Here is a 24,915-nt window from a genome sequence, read left to right on the forward strand (position 1 = left end):
CCAATGCCTCAAATATCATTGTTTATAAAATATTTAAATACATGCCTCAGTGTTGCCTCTGCTGTGCATGATACTTTTCTTCATATTTAAGTGAACTATTGACAAGGACGTGCAGTGAAGTATATACTATAAGCATGTCTAATATTGACTGTGGTGATGCATTTTGATGGTCATTTCTCGAACTAAATGTTGTGAACATTAAACTTACATCCAGAAGTAGGCGCTGTGTAATATATATGTATATCAGTAAGTAGATCTCTGAAACTCAAATGATTTTTCATTCAATCATAGTTCTATTAAAGCTTTTTACAATATAGGTTAAATAATTTTAAATATAAATGAAAAGACCATGGTGTAATGGTGCCTGCTTCTGATCTCAGTATTCAATGGGTGGAGAAAAAGGAATTAGGAGCTCAAGTCCAATCTTGGCTATATAGAGTGTTTGTGGCCAATCTGGACTACAGGAGACTTGATTCCAGCTTGCTTGCTTGCGCTCTCTCTCCTCTCTCTCTCTCTCTCTCTCTCTCTCTCTCTCTCTCTCTCAATGAACTTTACATATCTGAATTGGAAGATTAAGTAATTTAGAGTAAAAAAATAGTAATTTAGAGTAATCATCCTGCAGAAGACAACTAGAAAATCTATATATAGAATTGGTATTTCTCAAAGTAATTGTAGAATTTGAAACACAGGGACAAAGTTATCAGCCCAAAGGAATGGAACCTGACATTCTTTGTATTTTTGCCTTGAGTAAGCTTCATGCTTGGAATTATATGCTGAGATCCTTAAGAAAACACTTTGATATTTCATGGAATAAAAGTTTCAAAGTGTGGTCAAGGAACAGAAAAGATGAGTCTTCAATGACTTCCCCATATTTCAATCTGTGGCCCCATGGCTGCATAGTGCACAACTGAACTGAACTGAAGCTCATCCAGGCTTCCCCTGAATAGTCTACCTCAGAATTACTGGGAAATCAACAGAAATATAATTACAGGATGTGTGGGCCACAATTGCCCAAAGTTGTTAGGGTCTTGGACCCTCTTCTTTAAGGAGATGGCATTGTCTCAAATTTGAACTTGACTCCATGCATTCTGAAGGGCATCTCACATGTTATAAAGTTATGGGTGCCCAGGGCTTTGAGTCAATATGTACCAAGGAGCGGAAATAAGGAACAATGGAAGGAGAGCCACAGGATCGCCTTAGGAGAGTCAGACCTGGAATATAAAATAAATGTGGTGTATTAAAGGCTGCAGGGCAATACTGGAAACTCCAGCAGTAGGTTAGAAGTACACACTACCTAGCAAAATCTAAAACTGTCTAGTAAGAATTTTGAAAACTGACTAAAATTAATGAGTAACTGAAGGGGGCGGACTGCATATTATTCAGAACTTAATGAAATGGTGAATCTGAAAACAGGTCAAAGGGAAGCCGCATGAGGCAACATGTGAGTGTCACGCAAGTGGTGGACACAGACAGCTGGAAGGCAGGGGCCGGAACAGACCATAATGTGCAACAGTCTGTGAACCAGAAAAAATAAGGTAAAAATCCTAAAAATTTCAAAAAACAGATTTACAAAAACGGAACGATGTCAGCTTTGTATCAAAGGAAAGCATGGAATTCTGAAGCCAATTAAGCATTGTCAGCGCATTAAAGGAAAAGAACACTGATGTAGAATCCCAGACCCAGACAGAGCTGGTGTCTGACAGCTGAGAGTGGCTTGGAATTAATATTTATTGGCAAGAAAGTCATAGTAGTCATCTCCATTTCCCTCTTCCCTATGTGTAGTCTTTTTATGTATGGTGATTCAGTATACTTTAAGTAAATATTTTTCCTTTTTCTTTTGTCCTTTATGTATGTGGCTGTTTTACATGCAGGTTTGTCTGTGCACCATGTGTGTGACTGGGGCTCTCATATGTAGAAGAGAGCACCAGATGCTGGAGACTGGAGTTACAGATGGTTGTGAGCCACCAGGTGGGTGCTAAGAATTTAACCTAGGTCCTGTGAGAGCAGTGAGTACTGAGCAATAACCACCTGGCAATCTTTATAGCCCCGCTTCTCTTTTGTTTTAATTTTTCCTACATATTTATTTTTGGTACAGTAGACATGTGTGGAGATGACAGGGAAGCTTGTAGAAGTCAGTCCTTATTATTACCATGTAGGTTTCCCATGATTGAACTCAGATCAATAGACTTGGCAATGGGCACATTTAGCCCCTCAACCATTTTGGCAGACCTACTATGTTGTGCTTTCTTGGAGTATTTGTAAACAGGATTACATCTATCATCCTGCTGGAACCTGTTCCTTCTACTGACATGACAAACAGCTTTTTCATCTGAAAGATTCATCTTTGATATTGCTTCTAGTGAATCTCTACTGGTGGGGAACTCTTCCAGTTTTCATTTGATTTAAACATCCTTGTCCCAATTATTTCTTTTAAAAATATGGATATTAAACTATAGAGCATTAATCACCACAGGATGTTAATAAGTACATGCCATATAAGATACTTTCATATCTAACTAATGGAACATTTAGGAGAAAAAATAACTATTGTATATAAAGGCCTGAGAAACACAAATCTGACTTAAGGGACATGTAAGTCTTCCTGAAAAATCACAGGATATTCATGGTTCCTGAGCACAAGTGGAAATTTACAAGCAACGGATATGCTCCGAGTCACAAAGAAAGGCTCATTATAAAGAACTGACAGCACGCAGAAAATAAAGCTTGACAGCAGTCTCACTAACTGCAACTCAACAAGAACAACAAAACAAAACTTAAGGCATGTTGAAAATTAAAACAATTCCAAATAACTGAAGGACGGAGAGAAGAGGAGGCTGACAGAGTCCATGGACATAAAGAACATGGAAACACTTCACAGTGGAAGCCTTCTGCCTCTCTCTTAATGAGTGTGACTTTCTTCCCATACCTGCCTTGACTACTCAGATTTCTCAACTTGACACAGCCAATAAAAGTGGAAGTATGATACCCGTGTTAAGACTTCAAACTGAGGGACCCCACTAAAGTTCTCAGGTTTCATGTGTGGCTCTCGGATGATTAATCAGCCATTAGGCTCAGGGATAAAAAGATGACACAAAGGACAAGAAAAGGATGACCTAATGGAAGGGGAAGGCAAGCAGCTTTATGATACTCTACAGAGTGAGCCAATGATCCCACAAATATAGGAACAGTAAACACACCATGGGCTAGTTCAGCCATGGAAGAGGCAGCATTGTTTTCGTAACGTCAAGGTTAGAGGCAAGGTTGCAACATCCAGTAATGATGATCTTCACCCCTAAGGAACAGCTAGAGGGTAACTGTAGACAACAGCTACCTGACAGAATATTTGATGCTGATGAAATTAATATGAGAACAGTTATTCTAGTAGTTATACTCAGCATCTCAGGAGTTTACCAAGATAGTATCCAGGATACTCACTCATACAGGATTAAGTGTGTTTTTCTTAATATTTTGTGAAATTACAGAAGATACAAATTAAAGCTTCTATATAATAAAGAACCCAGAACACACAAAAATCTGAATAATTATGTGTTCATTTATTACTGACACAAAAAGAAAGTCTGAATAACAGTATTTTCTGAAGACTGTGTTTTTATTTTTCTAAGTAAGTGACTCACACTGTAGCCCAGGCTAGCTTAGAATTACTTAGTCTCGGCTGACCTCAAACTCATTATCCTTCTACTATCACTGGATAAACAATGTTTGTAAACTACTTTACTTCACAGAGGTAAGAACTATGGAACAGCTTGGTCAATTTGACAGATTTCAATTCAACCATAATAACAATCCTCTGTGTATGTCCATCAGAATGTTTCTGTGTGGGTGTTTCCAGAAGGACTTAGGATCCTTTCTGAATGTGAATGGTGTTAACTCATGCACTGGGATCTCCTATTGAATGAAGAGGAGAAATCAAACAAAACGCCAACATTCATCCCTCTCCTTCCTCATAACAGATGTAATATGATCAGCCAGGTCCAAATATTTTCTAAACTATCTGCTAACTGGTTAAGAATATACAAATTGATGTTATCTAAACCAAGGTGTATAGGTTATAAAGACATATAACCAATTGCCTGTTATGTCCTAATTAACTGCATGCAGCTGACCTGCTCCTTTGTTCCCTTATCACTCTGAACTCCAGACCTAATGTCTTGGAGAATGAATTAAGGACCTTGAAGCCAGGTGCCCAGTCTCTGATGGGCACTCCCTTGCTTAACTCATAATGTCAAAATGCAATTGGATAACACTGCAGCTCACCCTAGCTCCCTCCAAGCATTGTGTTCCTATCCTTTAAAAACATTGCATAATCTCCCTTTGGGGGTGTAGGTCAAATCCTGAAGTGGCCACCTCCCTGAGTTGCATGAACTGAAAGAGGTATTTACTACTCTTAGCAGGGCACGCAAATGGTAAAAGAAATGAACACCAAACTGATAGTGTGACAATATACTTTAACAAAATAACTCTACAAACAGAACCTCTTATCCTCCCGAAAACCAGCACGTCTACTATACCATCAACAAGCACCAATGTCTCAAGCCTTCTTCAGAGAGGAACCAGTTAAGTGTTACTATAGCACTTCAATCGCCCGATCACAATTTTAGTACGAAGTATACCTAACAGATATATCAGTAGGGATAAAGTGAAAATACTAATTCCCAGCTACCCTAACAGTGTCCATTTGTTAGTAACAGAATTCAAAATAATATAAAAGTGTTATCAAGAGTGTTTTCCTCTCTTACCCGATGAAAAGCAAACCCACAGCAGGAGGACAAATGGAAGGACATGAACTGCTCTGGGGATACGGGAGCAGAGAGGCCTCTTGAGTGGTGGAGGTCAGGATACAGCATCTGAGACAGAGAATTCAAGGCTCTGGGTAATGTGCAGGGGGCTATGTCAGAGCTCATACTTGCCTTCATTACTCACCTGCTGTGTGAAATTCTAGGACATCATAAAGTTACTTTGACTTCTTCAGATCCTATGAAATCAGAATGGTGAAAATAAAAGAGATGGGGAAATTATATGAGCAATCAGTAAACAATAGAGCCATGGCCACCGCATTATCACATGAGGGGATCTCAACTGCACTAGTACTCTGAAATGAAAGTTTCCACCTATCAAATTAAACAAAGTTAAATACAGAACCAGAGCGAATACAGTGAAATGCTTACCCTTTTATGGTATCACTATAATTTGGGGGACTTGTCTATAAGATTAGAAATATCAAAGCCTACCAGAGTTCTGAGTATTTGATACAGAGATGATTGAATATCCTAAAAAAGGATCAAAAAGAATTTAACTATAGTGATATATATGGCTGAAAATTTAAAAGCAACGGAAATACCCCACAACTAGAATGCTTAACCACTTCAGCCTATTTTTGCTACAATAGATGAAATACTAGGAAACCTACATGATTGCAGTAAATCAAATAGCTTGGGAAAACACATGATATTAAAAGAAATGATCCATGATGGCAAATATGGGAATTTACAAAACACTACCATTGCTGATAGCTCTTTTGATAACCTCCTCTCCCAGTGTTTGCTTTATAACTCCCTTGTAGTTAGTGCTTTATCAGCTACGATTGTTTTGTCTCTCACAGAAAATCTACCTCGTTTACATACAATTAATTCCCTATGTCATGGAGCTGGGAAGTGCAGGGAAGGCCAGGGTCCACAATTAACAGGGGCACCGATTGAGTGTCCTCCTTAGAGCCCAGTTCTTTTGCTATCTCTACTCTGTCTTCCTACTGCTATGGCTGGTTCACCTCATGGTATACAGGATAAGTTTTCCTCTAGCTTCTAGAAAAATCATGTTCTGTGTACGGAAGAAAGAAACCAGTGCTAGAAAGGTGAATAACAACATCTTTTCTCATGGCTACTCCTGCAGTTTTTCAAAGTAAGTTTATTGCTTCTAACATTTTAAAAGTAATTCATATCATTGAAGAAGGCATAAAAAAAAACTCACGCATGATCCTGTTACATGAGACAAACATGAGATAAACATTTCAGTGCATTTGTTTTAAAACTCAAAATACAAACAATAATAATGCAAATGAGTACAGTTAAGTTTATAGTTGTTCTGAATTCATTCATTCAATTTGAAAATGTGACAGTCGATTTATTAGCTGGAGAACAGTCTGTCATGTGGAAATAGAATTGTTTATTCACCCTCTCTTTTAGGGCACTTGTGCTAATTTTGTTTATTACTACATATGCTGTGGCACTTGGTGCCATTTAACCTATTAAATTTACTTGTTAGAATTGCCAGGAAATGAGATTACTGAACCAAACTTAAAGATTTTATTTCCATACTGCCAGTTAACATACATTACATATTTAATGTAAATATAATTAATACTGAATGGAAATAATTATTTTCATCTTAAATTCTGGTAAAAACATCTTTAGGTATTAGTAAACATCTGATCATATAGTTGAAAAGGTATTATACAGGAAGAAATTATTTTGATATAAGCTGAACTCCCTGAAACTGCTATATGACAATAATCCTTTAGAGACAGCTCAAAGCTTTTGGCACATGCTGCTGTCATTTTAAACACCAGTCAACACTGTCCATCTTATCTGGCATTAAAACAGAAGTAACTTTTGTCTTAGTTACTGACATATTGTCATTCATAGACCTTTAATTTGTATAAAAATCTAACTATAGCATATGAAGAGGGCTATGACTAGGAATATGCTAGCTGAGTGTTGAACACAAATACACGATTGACTAAAACAATTGTGATGTTACAGAATCAAATGGATCATTTCACTATATGAAAACAGGAAAAAGTAATCATTAATCTCCGTCTTCTGTTTCCTTTTCTAAAGATAGCTCTCTTGACCTCACCTCTTAATTTTACCTTATTCTAACCTCTAACATTTGTAAGGTTTTGTTGGACAGTCTGCCTGTAGAAACTGGGAACTTAACTCTAGAGTGTACCTCTGAAGACACACTTCCGTGGGATGTCTACTCCTACCAACAGTCTATGGCTGCAGAAAGACAATGCTCTCCAGACTCACCACCACCATTGCAGTTCTACCTCTGCTCTCCTAGGCTGACAATTGGAAGGACATCTTGACTCAATCCCAATAGATACTTAAGAAATTGGGATAGCTTCAAGAAGTTTTAGAGCAGGAGACTTGGGACTTAGAAGTTACAGGAAGTATATGCTAGTTATTTAGAGAAAAATCTTATTTTACCCAAACAGTGTACTACTCATTGTGTTACCTGCCAGAGAAAGAAGGAATGTGAAAATCTCCATGTGCTATAAAGCACCAATATCTTGATGCTGCTGCTGAAAGCCCAGAAGGAGGAGGCAATTATCACCAGGACGAACCAAGAACAACCACAGGCCAATCGCCTTCTTCTGTGTGAGAATTCTAAGGCTGCACTTGTCCACAGGAAGATAAAATAGGATGCTTTCTAACTAGCTTTGTCTCTACACGCCAAGTATAGCTCCTTGTTAGCCAACCTGCCACTGAAAGATGCTTCCACTTAAAGGGTCTTAGCAAGATCCAACTGTTTGGGGTTTCCATACTTGAACCTCTGATGTTTTGAGGCAAGAAATGTCAAAAGCAAAGCAGGCAATGTCTCACAGAGATGATGGAGGAAATGTGAATCAGGTGATCACTAGGAACTTTAGGAAGTGACTCCAAAGTCACTTTGTGGATTTTCCTCTATCTAAATCATTACATTTATGAAACTCTTCATATTTCAATGTGGCATCCCAAAGAAAAAGAAGATAATTATCACTGGTAGCAGCAGTGACTTCTGGTATGCAGCATGCATTTTTAAGAAAATTGTGATTCTTGTTAATTCTTTGTCCTAGAAGCACTGTTGGGTGACAAACTGCTTCAGCCTACTGAGAACATTCAATGGTAGCTCCATTCTCAAATGTCAAGGAGGTGATACAAGAGATTTTTTGAGAGAGGATCTCACATAGTTCAAGCTGTCCTTGGACTTTGAACTGATCTTTCTGTAATATCTTCAAAGTGTTAAGATTACAGGTCTATGCTACTATGTCTGGCTTAAGAGTCTGTCAACTGACCATTTAAGCCAAACACACTGAACTACATTAAAAGCCACAGTTTCTGGGGGACTAGGCCTTCCACTAATAAGGGCAACAATGTAACCCAAGACATGGATTTTGAAACTGGCTTTGAGCTGCCAAAGGCCATGTTTAAATAGCTAAAATTTTATAAGTTTAAGTTAATAAGTTAAGCTCTTATAAAATAGGATGGCCTGAATATAGGTGACACATGGTAAAAATAAAATGGGTATTTTTTTAATTCCTGAAAAATCTTTTAACATCACCCAATACAGAACATTTAATATAATCTTTAAAATGCAGTGCCAAAGGAGTCATCTGGTATCAAGTGCAGCTAACCATTAGCATTAACCAAGAAAGATGATGCATATAGGACAGGATTGAATGAGGACACCATATCTTTGTAAATTCTGATTATTTAATTTCGGCATAATAGTGAGTTATTATACTTTAGTACTTCAAAAATATACTTTTCTGCTGAATGAGCGACTGGGTCCCACAAGGCCCTGGCCTACATGCATGTCTTCGCTCCATACACCACGCTGTTGTTGCATTGGAGGCAGTGAGTTCCATCCCGGGGATTGAAGGATCCAGGGCTGCAGACCACTGTGAATAAAACATGCATTAATGAGCAACATTCCCCATTGGGTTACATAAGTTAACACCATGTAAACTGTCACACATAATGTTAATTTTGTTGTTGTTTTAAGACACTCATAGTCAAGGTTGACTTTGAGCTCCTGATCTTCCCAGAGTACTGGGATTACAGGTATACACCATCATGTCTGACGAATGTTCTTTAATTCTAATTGAAGTAAAATATCTATGATGGAATTTACCACTTTATCCATTTTAAGTGTTCCCTTTGGTAGTGTTAGGTATACTCTTATGTATACTAATCTCCAGAACATTTTCATCTTGTCAAACTACATTACTATTCCAACAGAACAACTCTCTAGCATCTTTCTTAGCTGCTAGCAACCCTCATGGTTCCTGTTTCTCTGAATATGATGAGTTTAAAGGCTGACTACATCATCATTTAAGTCATAACAGGAGTTATAAGAGGTCAGTATGATAGACAAAGTAATACTGCTTACAGGATCGTCCACTGCAATTATGTTTAAGTGTATGAAGAGCCAAGAGCTGTAAGAGGACTGCAGCTTATTTCAAGTTCTATTTGTATCACTTGATAAACGTGTGATTTGGGGGAAATTCTTAACCTAGTTCAATTTGATCATTCCTAATCTGTAAATATTGTTATCACAAATACTCTCGCAGCTATCACTGTACAGCAGCAGGGTAAAAAGAAAGTTCAAATCCTACTGATAAAGGAACCAAGTCTCTAGGCTCCTCCTTCCTTGTTAGCAAAAGAACGGTAACAGGTGACTTCATAACATTAACATGAAAATGAAAACCAGAAATCTACTATGAAAAAGCAGGCACTCAACAAATGCTAGATCTGGAACAAATGCTATACTCTGGGTAGCTGCCTGCATTGACTGTATACATTTCGAGTTGAGGCAAGCATGTCAGATGGTCCACCTTTTTCCTGTTGCAAGCATTGGTGAAGGGCTGCAGAATACGTTAAAGCATGGTCACTGTGGATCATCTAACTTTTTAGCAACATTATTCAGTACTTTATTACTATTTAAATCTGCCTAACATTTTATTTTGTGTCATTTATGTTTAAGATGTGTTTTCCAAAATATAAAAAATACTTTGACTGCCTATTGAGAAGGAACATTTTGCATACTATATTCTAGAGTTCCTCAATTTACACCAGATGATTTATTGGTAGAATATTTCCAATGTGGAAAATATCTGTAATACAAGGTTAATTTTTATGTTTAATAATAAAAAAGTATCTTTAGATGCTTAAAGTATTTATTAAACTGCCAATGATGAAATACAATGTGGTATGAAAAGCACCCTTTCTCTCAGATCAGGTATTAATATTTCTTAAAGAACAAACATTGACATGTTGAAAGAATATATTGAAACTTCTTAAATCACTATGAATGCAGAATGCACTGTTTGCAACATATTTCATGTTGATTCTTACAAACAGATCAGATAGTGGCATGAAAATATGAGTGTTCATGATAAAAAATTCTAATAAGTTTAAAATTCGAATTTGATCTGAAAATGCACAAGAGCATAGCATAATGATACTTGTCTGTATCATTATTTCCAGTACAGTACATACTAAAATATCTTGCTCTGTTAGTTGAAAATAAGGTAATTTTTGAAATATAATTTAAATCTAAAGGACAACATTAGCAAACTATATTTATTGAATTAGGTCAAAAGGAAACATTTGATGACTAGCTAATACTGACATTAAAAAAGAAATTTAGAAAGTAAGCTTTCATGAATTTGGACAGGAGATTTCTAAAAGGGAGTGGGGAAATAATATTAACAAAATAAAAATTATTTGATAATTATACACTAACATTAAAAACTTAATAAAAAATGTAAAAGCCAAAGAACAAATGTAAGAAACTATTTCAGGTACATTGATTAGAATATATAAAAATGCACACAACTTTGATAGAAAGTATAGGAAAGTTTTAAATTTGTATACATTATCAAATATTATACAAATGATCAACTAATATCATTTGAGGTGTTAGCACTGAAAAGTACTTGCCCACATCAGCAATCTAGGCAATGTAGACAACTATCAAAGTGTACTAAATTAGAGAAGAGTCATCAAAGGACTATTAGAGAGCTGTTGGCCTTCACTCATTCATGGATACATAAAAAAGCTACTGGCAACTGGCCAAGATAATAGTGCAAGAGCTCTGGAAATCAGGCAATCTACAAAAATTATTAACAGAAAATCCAATAAGTTTTGTCTTCAGAATGATGAGAAGTTTTATCTTGTTTTAGTACTCTTGTCCCACTCCGTCCCAGCAGAACTCTGTGAGGAAAGTGAATACATCAAACAAACATAAAAACAAACAAAGCAAACACAACAATAAACAAAACAGAAAACTCCACCCCACTCAGTATGTTCCACTTAGAAGTACCACAACCGTAACCTCAAGGATGTTTCCAATTGTACTCTGTAACAGTATAGCTCTGACCTCCAGCCACGGATTGATCATTTCTGAAAACCACAAACACAGGACATGATTGAGGGATGCAAGACGAATGCCTAACGTTTACAGAACAAAGGGTAAGACTTAGTTAGGAACATTAGGCATTTAAAAGAACCCCAGACTAAACAGAGAGAAGTAGAGGAAAGAAAGTCCGTTCACAAGACTAAGCATGTAAAGAAAGATGAACATTAGTAATATTACCAGAAAAATAAATTAAAACAACATGAGATACTGCTTTCCACCTACTGGGATAAGCAAGAATTCAAAGCAGAATATAAAGGTTGGTAAGCATGGTCAAAACCGATGTAGTTTTAGTGGCAAGAGATGTTAAAGTTGTGAGGAAACACAATGCAGAGGTTTCTTTAAAAATACCGTTGATGGCGCCAAATAACTGAGAGAAGCAACTTAAGGGAGGAAAGACTTATTTTGGTTCAAGAGTTTCAAAGGTTAGTTCGTCATGATGAAGCAGGCAATACAAGAACAGTGGCTCATATGATGGTGACCAGGCAACAGAGAGGAAAAAATACCTATGGTGCCTTTGATAGTCACATCCTATCACAGTCCACTGTCCTCGTCCCTTCAGCGCTTTGCGGACTCTAGTCTATGCATGTTCCACACTCAGGAAAGGCCTTTCTGCTTTAGTTCCCTTCTGTAAACAAACACAGATCCACACTTGTGGTGTGCTTTACAACTCCTTAGTCTAGTCAAGCTAAATCAATATTGAACATTAAACACCAAGAAGTACCAAGGCAACACTATGAAATTAGCAAAACTGTAGTAGCCAGGAGCTAAGGCACAGAGAAAGGGAAGTTGTTAGAAAATGTAGCTAAACCTGAGTTTTTATACAGTAGGTAACAGTCCTTAATGGGAATTAAGACATCCCATTATAATGCAACAAAAAGGTATCCTTATGACATAAACTTATTCAAGTTGCCAAAATTTTATATATTGAAAACTATCAGAAATCACTGAAATAAATTAAAAAACACAAATGAAAAGGACCATATTCATAGATTAGAGTTGCTACTGTTAAAATGCCAATTACACCAAAAGTTGGTTAAAGTCAATGCAATCCCTATCAAAAGTAAATGACTACTTGTTGTGGATTATTGTTTGTATTTTCTGCTCCCTCAAGAGGGGTGTCACAACGATGAGGAGTAGATCATGTACTCGAGTGGTGCCAGTAAAATCTTAATTGGTCAGATAAGGCTAGAGCATGTGATTGGGCAATGGAAAGAAAAGGCAGAGCTCAAAGATTTAGAGAAAAGAGAATGAGAGAGAGATGGAGGACGGAGGAAGGAGGTGGAGGATGAAGGAGATAAAGATGAAAGATGGAGCAAACCCATAATAAATATTGTTGCAAAATTGCAAAAGGTAATATTCACACGCAACGAAATAAATTTGGACTATTATCTGATTTCACATATAAAATGAATTTGAAATACCAAAGACCTAAAATACAATTTAAAAATCAGGGATAATGAAAACTTTAAGGTATTAAGTGAAAACCTGAACTAAGCCTCAGAAACAGATTATAAGATACAGACAATATCTCAGCTGTTGAAGACAAGGTAGAAGAAATATGAAAATCAGTTGATAAAGAAAAGGTTAAGACTGAAAAATTCTAGACAAACATTTAGTAAATCTTGAAAACTATGAAAAGTAAAAAATCTACAAACGATAGATTTAGAAGGAGGATAAAGCCAGATCAAAGGCATAGAAATATTTAACAAAAACAGAAGAAATGTCCCCAACCTAACCCTATCAAGGTAAAAGGCATACAGAACATCAAATAGACAGGAACATAAAAGGAATTCCCCCACAACACACAGTAATCAAAGCACTAAATGTACAGTACAAAGAAAGGACATTAAAAACTGCAAAAGAAAAAGAACAAGTTATATATAAAGGCAGACTGACTAGAATAACACTTTTCAATGGAGACTCTAAATGCCATGTTCTATATACTCTGAGACACCACAAATGACATCCTGTACTATTATACCAAGCAAAACTATAAATCACAATCAAGAAAGAAAGAAAAAAAATCTACAACAAAGTAATTTCTACCAATTCAGATCTCCAGAAGGAACTAGAAGAAAAAAATCAGTTTGAAGAGGTTAACAACATCCAACTAGACACAAGGAATAAATCATTTTATGAGAAGGAAATGAGGGGGAAAAGCATGCTATAACAACAAAATAGCATGAATCAATAAACACTGTTCATTGATAACTCTCTAATTGTCTTAATTCCCAAATAAAGAGATACAGACTGATGGACTGCTACATCTAAGAAACACATCTTACCAGCAAAAATAGATGTCACCTCAGAGTAAAAGGATGTTAAAGGGTATTCCGAGCAAATGAAATCAAGAAGCAAGCGGGTGCAGCCATTTTAATCTGACAGAATAGACTCCATACCAAAACTATTCAGAAGAGGCAGCAAAGAATATTATATACTTACAAGAAAAATCCAACAAAAGTACATTGCAATTTTAAACTTGTATGAACCAAACATAGGTGTACCTAAGTACACAAAAGAAATACTACTAAACCTAAAATCACACACTGACCCTTAAACAGTGATAATGGGTGACCTCAATACTTCATTATTGCCAACAGAGAGGCCATGCAGAAAACACTAAAAAGAGATATGCTGGGGGGTTAAATGACATCATAAATCAAATGTATATAGTAGATATCTTCAGAACATATTCATTTGAAGACAAAACAATATACTTTATTCTCATCAGTTCAAGAAACATTCTCCAAAATTGTCCATGTACTTGGACACAAAGAAAGTTTCAACAGATATAATAAAATAAAAATAATACTCTGCCTCCTATCTGGCACCCATGGATTAAATAACTCTAGATCTCAACAAAAAACTGAAACAAGAGAAAATGTACAAACTCATGGAAACTGAACAACTTACTACTGAATTAAACAATTGGTCTGAAGAGAAATAAAAAAGAAAATTAAAAAACATTTTGGAAATGATAAGGAAGGTGATTCTAAGACACAAAATTCATAGCACTAACTACTTACATCAAACGAACAAAACAAGTGAGATATCATATTAGCAACTTAACAGCACAGCAGAAAGCTCAAGGAGGAGGAGGAGGAGGAGGAGAAGGAGGAGGAAGAAGAGGAGGAAGAGGAAGAGGAGGAAGAGGAAGTTGTAGTAGTAGTAGTAGCAGGCCAAAAGAGTAGATGGCAAAAAAACACTCAAACTAGAGGACAGGGGGTATAAAATATATGAAATAGAAGCTAGCAAAAAACAAAAAATACAATACAAAAAATTAACCCATGAAGAGCTAGTTCTTTAAGAAAACTAATATAACATTAACAAATCTTAGCCAAATAAAAGATGAGAAAATATTTAAATTAATAAAATTAGAGATGAAAGGAGAAACAGTACAAGAGATGCCTAGGAAATCCAGAGCATTATAAGTATATACTTTAAAAGAATCTGTGTTTTGTCAAATAGGAAAACAAAAGAAATGGATGACTTTCTTGATCTATCTTACCTACCAAAGTTAAAGCAAGATCAGATAAGTAATTTAAACAGACACATAACCACTAGTCAAATAGAATCTGTTATGAAAAGTCTCCCAATCAAAATAAGACTGACGGATTCAGTCACAGACCTCTACAAGACCTTCAAAGAATTAATACAAATACTATGCAAATTATTCTGAAATATAGAAACTGAAAAAACACTTCCTAATTCTTCTTTCAGATCACTATTACCTTCATATATAGAATATCGCATATAGTATGATCAAGTTGGCTTCATCCTACAGAGTCAAGCGTGGCTCCGCATCTGTCAATCAGTAAATGTAATCTACCACAGTCATTTTATTAAATTCAGAAAAGGCCTCTTAAGTCATCAAGGGAAACCACTTTTGCCAAGAATAAGTTGTGTCCTATGAGAGTTGCTGGTCAAAAGTGCCTCATGGAAACCACCAAATATTTCCAGTTATTGGCAAGACTATTAGTTGCTTTCTACAAACTGATTAAAAAACCTTATTGCTGAAGGAAGAACATATCTTCTTGAACATGAAGAAGTCAAGTTGACACCAACCTAGAGCCTTCACCCCTACTCATTACTGTTGTTGGTACTAGAAAGGTACTTTGCTTGCCACAAAAGAAAAAGACAATCATGAACCCAGCTATAAACCTTGTGACCAACAATGGTGACCAGCTTGTGAGATACATTGGTACAATCATGGAATAAACATCACTGGGCTCTAACACCCTGAGTAACTGGGTCCACCAGCATCCAGAGACACAAAAACCCCTGCCCAGCCAGTGGCATGGGTTCCTTCCTCCAGTCTGAACCTGGACCCAGAGCAGACCTGGAGTGCTGGGTCTGCATCCACTCTTTCAATACCCAGAGGGAGCCCGACTCCCAGGTGCTCTGAAACACTCAGGATCACAGGATCGATAGTCACAATAGTCACAAATAATATAGAATACTTTGGTGTGACTCTAACCAAGCAAGTGAAAGATCTAGATGACAAGAACTTCAAGTCTCTAAAGAAAAAAAAATCAAAGATCTCAGAAGATAAGACCTCCCATGCTCATGGATAGGCAGGATTAATATGTAAAAATGGCCATCTTGCTGAAAGCAATTTACAGATTTAATTCCCATCAAAATCCCAACTCAATTCTTCAGACAGTTAGAAAGAACAATTTGCAAATTCATCTGGAAAAACAAAAAACCCAGGATAGCAAAAACTATTCTCAGCAATAATAGAACTTCTGGGTTAATCGCCATCCCTGACCTAAAGCTATTTTACAGAGCAATTGTGATAAAAACTGTATGGTATTGTTACAGAGACAGGCAAGGTAGATGAACGGAATAGAACTGAAGATCCAGAAATGAACCCACACACCTATGGTCACTTTATGTTTGACAAAGGAGCTAAAACCATCCAGTAGAAAAAAGAGCATTTTCAACAAATGGTCCTGGTCCAACTGGCAGTTAGCATGTAGAGAATGCAAATTGATCCATTCTTCCCTCCTTGTACAAAGCTTAAGTCCAAGTGGATCAAGGACATCCATATAAAACCAGATACACGCAAACTAACAGAAGAGAAAGTGTGGAAGAGCCTCGAACACATAGGCTCAGGGGAAAATTTCCTGAACAGAACACCAATGGCTTATGCTCTAAGATCGAAAATATTGGACTGAGTATGGGTACCCCGATGGAGGAGTTAGAGAAAGGACTGAAGGAGCTGAAGGGGTAAGAGGTTTGCAACCGCATAGAAAGAACAGCAATATCAACCAACCAGACCCCCGCCCCCAAGAGCTCATAAAATTGCCTACCTTTTGTAAGGCAAAGGACACTGTCAATAGGACAAAATGGCAACCAACAGATTGGGGAAAAAATCTTTACCAATCCGAAAGAGGGCTAATAACCAATATGTACAAAGAACTCAAGAAGTTAGACTCCAGAGAACCAAATAATCCTATCAAAAATGGTATACAGAGCTAAACAACGAATTCTCAACTGAGGAATATTGAATGGCCAAGAAGCACTGAAAGAAATGTTCAACATCCTTAGTCATCAGGGAAATGCAAATCAAAACAACTCTGAGATTCCACCTCATACCAGTTAGAATGGCTAAGATCAAAAACTCAAGTGACAGCAGATGCTGGTGAGGATGTGGTGAAAGAACAACACTTCTCCATTGTTTGTGAGATTGCAAGCTGATACAACCACTCTGGAAATCAGTCTGGAGGTTCCTCAGAAAATTGGACATTGCACTACCTAAGAACCTAGCTATACCTCTTCTGGGCATATACCCAAAAGATCCTCCAACATACAACAAAGACACATGCTCCACTATGTTCATATCAGCCTTATTTATAATAGCCAGAAGTTGGAAAGAACCCAGATGCCCTTCAACAGAGGAATGAATACAGAAAATGTAGTACATCTACACAATGGAATACTACTCAGCTATTAAAACAATGACTTCATAAAATTCTGAAACAACAAATGGATGTAACTAGAAAATATCATCCTTTGGTAACTCAGTCACAAAAGAACATACAAGATATGCACTCACTGATAAATGGATATTAGCCCAAAAACTCAGATTACCTAAGAGACAATTCATAGACTACATGAAGCTCAAAGGAATGAAGACCAAAGTAAGAATGCTTCAGTTCTTCTTTGAAGGGGAACCAAAACACTCACAGGAGGAAATATGGAGACAAAGTGTGGAGCAGAGACTAAAGGAAAGGCCATCCAGAGACTGCCCCACCTGGGGATCCAGCCCATATGCAGCCACCAACCCAGTCACTATTGTTGATGCCAAGAAGTGCTTGCTGACAGGAGTCTGATATGGATGTCTCCTGAGAGGTTGTGCCAGAAACTTACTGATACAGATTAGAATGCTTGCAGCTAACTATTGGACTGAGTATGGGTACCCCGAAGGAGGAGTTAGAGAAAGGACTGAAGGAGCTGAAGGGGTAAGAGGTTTGCATAGGAAGAACAATATCAACCAACCAGACACTCCAAGCTCCCAGGGACTAAACCACCAACCAAGGAGTACACATCGGGCCCCATGGCTCCAGTCACATATGCAACAGAGAATGGCATTGTTAGGCATCGATAGGAGAAGTCCTTGGTCCTGTGAAGTCTCATTTCCCCAGTGTATGGGAATGTCAGGGTTTTGGAAGTGGGAGTGGGTGGGTGGAAGGGTGAGCATCCTCATAGAAATAGGGGGAGGAAAAATGGGAGAAAGGGGAACTGGGAAAAGGGATATTTGAAATGCAAATACATAAACTATCCTATAAAAAAGAAAAAATGGTAATAGTCACAGTTCAGAGAACATTGGGACAAAGTAATATATTCTAGACAAACAGGGCCACTGTATTCATGAACTCAAACCAGCTATTGTCACTGGTACAAGATTAAGACGATGTGCCACAAGATCATTCCGGTGTGGAGAATAGGGCCATACAAAGCCCTATATCGAGCTGAGGAGCTACTGACAACTTCTAATTGTTGGGACACATTCAGTTTTTTTCAGTAGTGTGACCCATCATACATAGTTCATGGCTAAACATACCATGGAAAGCAATCATTGAACTCAGTAGACAATGTTTTATAAAAACATGAATTGAAGGGGAAAAAAATCCAAGAGGTAGTGGTGTAGATATAATCTAAATATGGTGTATGCTGGAATGAAATTATTAAGAAAAAATTTAACAACTACAAAAATTAGGAAATCTCAAGTAAATACCTTGATACACCTTAAAACTCTGACTTTAAGGTTGTATTATCTTGTTCTTTGACAAAGAACAAGCCAAACCACAAGTAAGAAGAAGGAAAGAAATCATTATGATTACGGCAGAAATAAAATAGAAACAAAAAGTGCAAAGAATCAATGAAACAATTCATTGTTAAAAATAAGAAAATTAATTATTTAGCTAAACTAAGAGAGAGAAAACCCATAGTAATAAAATTAGAGATGGATAGAGACCCATTATAACAGATACCAATGAAATGCAGAGATTAAAATCAAATAAGAGAAATGTTGCGTGTAATAATTAAAAACCAATCCACGGGGGTTCGGGATTTAGCTCAGTGGTAGAGCGCTTGCCTAGCAAGTGCAAGACCCTGGGTTCGGTCCCCGGCTCCGGAAAAAAAAAACAAAAAACAAAAAACAAAAAACAATCCACACCTTGGCAGTCTCCCCGCCCCCATGGCTATTGCCATGCAAGGGTACACCAAACTTCCTGCCACTGAACCGCTCAACAGCTGTTTTCCCAGTCATCCAACCCCAGTGACTAGCTGCTACCAAACCACTCAGCACTGTAGCTTAGCTGAGTCACTGCGAAATGGCGAATACCAATCTTAGTTTAGAATTAACACAACTGCTGGGGGAAGAATCTATTGTCCTAAAGTCATTAACTGTTCTATTGAAATCTTTTCGTGGCAGATTTTGGTGGATTCTACCACCAGATCTAACGGTCCTGGTGTATACATTTTGCCTGCTTTTGCATTCATTGCTGTCCAAAAGAAAGTGTCCCTCTCCTGTGTTTCCTCTTCCTGTCTCTGACCCGAAAGCCCTGCCTCTTCCTCGCCCAGTGATTGACTTCTTGTCATCCTTATTATTCAGTTAATTAGGGGAGAATTCCGCTACAGAGATACAACTGAAAATGTTCTGTAGCAAGCAATAAGATTGAATCAGCATTGAATTTAGTGTTGCTGCCAAAAACATTTCCAGGCATAGATGGTGAATTTAACAGATCTTTAAGGAAGAACTAATACCATTGCTTCTTACTCCACTCCATAAAATAGAGAAGAAAGGAATACTGCCAAAATAATAAACTGATAGGCGAAATCACTGCCATCAAATGGGACCTAAAAGGAAGTTGGCTTCACTTGCCTACTAACTGACAAACTAAACTAACAGACTTCAAACTAAAACTAATCAGAAGAGATAAACAAGGACACAGAACACTTCATTCTAGTCAAGGGACTAGTTAACCAAGAAGATATTACTATCTTAAACATATATGCACCAAACTCTGGGCACCTAACTTTCATAAAAAAGCAATCTACTATTGAATTTAAAGATGCAGATTAATATCAATCTATTGACAGTAGATTTCAATACCCCATCTTCTCCAAAAGACAGGTCGTCTGGACAAAAAGCAGAAAAACATCAGCATCATTTGACACCATACATCAAATGTATTTAAATACATCTACAGATTAGATTCTACCCAAATACCAAGGAATACACATTCGTTTTTCAATATGAAGAGTTCATTATAAAATGGAAATTTTAAAATAAAATTTAGAATCATCATGTGTTTATTTAACAGTAAAGTCAAACACTTCAAAAAGGCCTTTACACACTTTTTTTAACTGAAAATAGACTTTGCCCCTCCAGTCTGCATCCCCACCGGGGCTGATCTGTGTGTCTGCCCCCCCCACGCCATAGTCTGCAGATCTCTCTGTAACCAGGATCACAGGTGAGACCCCTGTCCAAATAACCACCCCAGGAGGAACCCATATGTAGCTCAGCAGACATGGGACTTTTGCCAGAACTCCATCTCCTTTCTGGTTTACATGACCACCTGGGCAGATCAGCTTGTCTGCCTCTCTCCTACACCTCACAGCCTGCCAGTCTCCCAGGAGGTCTGTCATAACCAGGTCACAGAAAGACTGCCCTAACCCTAGGACATAGGAAGTCTGCTCTAACCAGGGATACCTGACCCCACCCTACCCCCAACCTGAGCCAGCACAGTCTGCCTCCCAGAAGGTCTGCTCTAACCCATGCCACAGAGCTCTACCTGTCTCCAAGAAGGCAAACTCTAGTTAGAGACACCCAGGCCACTTAACACCAGAGAAAACCAGATAACCAGAGGCAAGCATAAGAGCATAAACAACAGAAGCCAAACCCTGAAAATGCTAACAAACCTGAAGAGCAAAATGCTGACCTAAAAGCCCATCTCATGAAGACAATAGACGCCTTTAAGGAAGATATAAATAACTTCCCAAAAGAAATACAGGAAAACATAGGCAAATTGAAGGAATTGACCAAAATGGTTCAAGACCTAAAAATGAAAGAAAAACAAAGAAATAACGAATGGAGGCAACCCTGGAGATGGAAAACCTAGGAAAAGGATTAGGAGTTAGAGATGAAAGCATCACGAATAGCACACAAGAGACAGAAGAATCTCAGGTGTAGATGATACCATAGAAGATACTGACACAATGGTCAAAGAAAATACCAAGTGTAAAAACCTATTAAGGAAAAACATCCAGTAAATTCAGGACACAATGAAAAGACCAAACCTAAGAATAATAGGAATAGAAAAAATTGAAGATTCCCAGCTAAAAGGCCCAGAAAATATCTTCAGTAAAAATCATCATCAAAGAAAATTCCCCTAACCTAAAGAAAGAGATGTCTATAAATGTATAAGAAGCTTACAGAACATCAAATAGATTGGACTAGAAAAGAAGATCATCCTATAACATAATAATCAAAACATTAAATGTACAGGACAAAGAAAGAATGTTAAAAGCTGTAAGGGCAAAAGGCTAAGTAACATGTAGAGTCTGACCAGAGTTACACCTGACTTCTCAACATAGACTCTAAAAGCCAGAAGGTCCTGAACACATTTCTTTCAGACTCTTAAAAGACCAGAGATGTCAGGCCAGACTACTATATATACTGAGCAAAACTTTCAATCACAATAGATGGAGAAACCAAGATAGTCCATGACAAAAATAAATTTAAATACTATCTTTCTACTAATCCAGCCCTACAGAGGATACAAGAAGGAAACTCTAACATAAGCAAATGGACCTAAGAAACAAGCTGGAATAATCATTCTAATATCTAACAAAATAGTGTTCAACCAAAAGTAATCAAAACAGATAGGGAAGGACACTTCATATTGATTAAAGAAAAATCCACCAAGATGACATCTCAATCCTAAATATCTATGTCCCAAATTCTAGGGAACCCACAGTCATAAAACAAACTCTACTAAAGCTTAAATCATACATGGAAAGCCACACATTAATAGTGGGAGACTTCAACACCCAACTCTCACCAATGTATTGATCATCAAAACAGAAACTAAACAAAGAAATAATGAAAACTAATGGATGATAGGAATCAAATGGTACTAACAGATATCTACAGTGCATTTCACCCAATCACAAAAGAATACACTTTCTTCTCAGCACCTCATAGAACTTTCTCCAAAATTGACAATATACTGGGTCATAAAGCAAGCCTGAACAGATACAAAAGGATACAAAATTAACCCTTTACATCTTATCAGATCATCATGCATTAAAGCTGGACTTCAACAACAAAAGAAATGACAGAAGTCTACAAACTCATGAAAACTGAACAACTATCTACTCAATGACTACCAGGTCAAAGAAGAAATAAAGGCATTAAAGATTCCCTAGAATTCAATAAAAATGAAGGAACAATACCCCCAAACTTATGGAACACAATGAAAGAAAACAGTGCTAAGTGGAAAGTTCATAGCACTAAGTGTGTCTATAAGAAATTGAAGAGATCTCATACTAGCAACGTAACAAGACACCTGAAAGCTCTAGAACAAAAAGAAGCAAACAAATCTAAGATGAATAGAAGACAAGACACAATCAAACTCGGAGTTAAAATCAACCAGTTAGAAACAAAGAGAACAACAAAGAAACAACAAAGAATCAACAAACCCAAGAAAATCAGTAAGATAGACCAACTCTTAGCCAAACTAACTAAAAAGCAGAGGGGAAGGAGAGGGAGAATCCAAATTAACAAAACCAGAAATGAAAAGGGAGGCATAACAAAAGACACTGAGGAAATTCAAAACTTCATTAGTTCTTATTTAGAAAGCCTATACTCCTAAAAACTTAAAAATCTAAATGAATTGAATGGTTGTCTAGCTAGATACTACTTACCAAAGTTAAATCAAGATCAGGTAAACTATTTAAATAGTCCTATAACCCATAAGAAAATAGAAGCAGTCATTAAAAGTCTCCCAACCTAAAAATGTGCAGGGCCAGATGGATTTAGTGTAGAATTCTACCAGACTATCAAAGAAGAGCTAATACCAATACTCCTCAAATTATTCCACAAACCAAAAGAACATTGCCAAACTTCTATGAGGCCTTGGTCACTCTGATACCTAACCATACAAAGATTCAACACAAAAAGAGAATTTCAGATCACTTTCACTGATTTCAGACCAGGAACACTGATTCAAAAAAAAAAGCTCACAAACTGAATCCAAAACTATCATTCACCATGACCAAGTAGACTTCATCCCAGGGATGTGAGGGTAGTTTCATATATGAAAAATCCATCAATGCAATTCACCATATAAATAAATTGAAAACCAAATAATTATCTCCTTAGATGCTAAAAAAGTATTTAACAAAATCCAACACCCCTTCATATTAAACCTCTTGGAGAGATCAGGATACAAGACAAATTCCTAAATGGCAATATACAGCAAGCAAATAGCCAACAGCAAATTAAATTGGGAGAAACTTAAGTAATTCTACTAAAATCAGGGACAAGGCAAGCCTGTCCACTCTCTCCCTATTCTCTTCAATATAGTACTTGAACTTCTAGCTAGAACAATAAGATAGCTAAAGGAGATCAAGAGAATAAAAATTGGCAAAGGAGAAGTCACAGTATCACTATTCACAGATTAACGTTTGTGTTGTATATATAACATCTGATTGTATACATAAGTGACCCCCAAAATTCTACCAGACAACACTGACAGCTGATAAACCCCTTCAGTAAAGGAACTGAATACAAAATTAACTTAAATAAAAACTGTAGTCCTCCTTTCCACAAACAATGAGGTACATATAGCACAGCTATAAAGAAAATGAAATCATGAACTTTGCAGGTAAATGAATAGATCTAGAAAACATCACATGAAGTATGGTGACTCAGACCCAGGAAGACGACCGTCACATGTTCTTCCATATCAGAGGCTCTTAGAGCCAACTCTTCAGATATGAGAACATGTTCTAGAGTAACTGCATACACTAGGAAAGTAAAGGGGGATGATTACTGGGGAGGAATAGAGAGGGAAACAACAGGGTACGAATGATATGACTGGGCAAATAGTAAGAGAGGGTGTTAATTATGGGGAAGGGAAAAAGATTAATACAGAGGAAGGGACAACAGGAATTAAAAAACAGGGAATTAGAAAAAGACAAGGATTTTACTATTAATTATCTAAATAATAATAATAACAACAATAACAATAATACATTAAGGTCTGTGTAAAGATATGAATGCATTTTTTTCATGTTTGAATTATATTTTGAGTGTTTCTCTTACTATACTTAAATTTTTAAAACTTAAAATTCTTCACGTACAAGGCACATAAAAACACTTTTAGCACATGAATGGAATAGGTCTAAATGATTAGAGCTGCCTCTCCCCACCCCCACCCATAGCCAAATTAAATAAAAATATTTACCAAAGTTAGTAGCTGGGTTCTCAGAGATGAAATACAAATGTCTCAGAAACACCTAAAACTGTTCAACACCTGCGCCATCAGTGAATGAAAACTGCTTTCGGCTCCATCTTAACCTGATCAGAATGACCAAGATTCTTAAAACGAAACTGACAGTAGATGCAAGGAAAGGGAAACACTCATTGCTTCGAGGTGGGGTGCAAACTGGCACAGCCACTATGCAAATCAGTGTGGAGATTTCCAAAACGATAAAAATAGATACATCCAGAATCTGGCACTGGACTTCTTGTTCAAAACCCTATGGCTTCTAGGAGCACCACTGTCTATCCACGTATAGTGACTCTGTTCAGAATCTTAATTTAGGTTTTCTAGTCAATGATGTAGAAGCTTCTCACATTAATTTACATACACCCCTAATATTACTTAGTACATTACAATCCCCAAATATTATCTTTCATCCTTTTTCTAGCTGTAGTACCTTTTCCTAAACAAAATTAATTGATCTCAATGGAGCTAAAGTATATTTACTAGTATCAGAGATTTTTGTGAGATATTTGAGAATGATCTTGCTAATTCTGAAGACACATCTTTAGATGTTAGATTCTAATACAATTAGAGTTTTTCCTTAAATATTTAGGTGTGTAAACTCCACATATTTTTTCATGCTCCTTGAAAATTTTGTCTTGTAAAAGTTAAATTTTATTGTTAAATACCCCCAAATGTAAAACTACTATAC

General features: G+C 36.9%; 1 protein-coding gene across 11 annotated transcripts in view; it reads right to left on the reverse strand.

The window, feature by feature from the left end:
* Positions 1–8,474: 8,474 nt before the first annotated feature.
* Zpbp (zona pellucida binding protein) overlaps positions 8,475–24,915 on the reverse strand; it is a 197,521-nt gene continuing 181,080 nt past the window's right edge. For 10 of the 11 annotated variants that reach the window (XM_063273482.1, XM_063273483.1, XM_039092302.2 and 7 more), the window contains one exon: positions 8,475–8,680. In XM_063273482.1, coding sequence (XP_063129552.1) covers positions 8,533–8,680 — 148 coding nt within the window. In that variant the 3' untranslated portion in view covers positions 8,475–8,532. The remainder of the gene's footprint in view (positions 8,681–24,915) is intronic. The other variant, NM_001025139.1, reaches the window with a different exon arrangement.

The sequence above is a fragment of the Rattus norvegicus genome, chromosome 14 (genome assembly GCF_036323735.1).
Source record: "Rattus norvegicus strain BN/NHsdMcwi chromosome 14, GRCr8, whole genome shotgun sequence".
Classification (NCBI taxonomy): domain Eukaryota; kingdom Metazoa; phylum Chordata; class Mammalia; order Rodentia; family Muridae; genus Rattus; species Rattus norvegicus.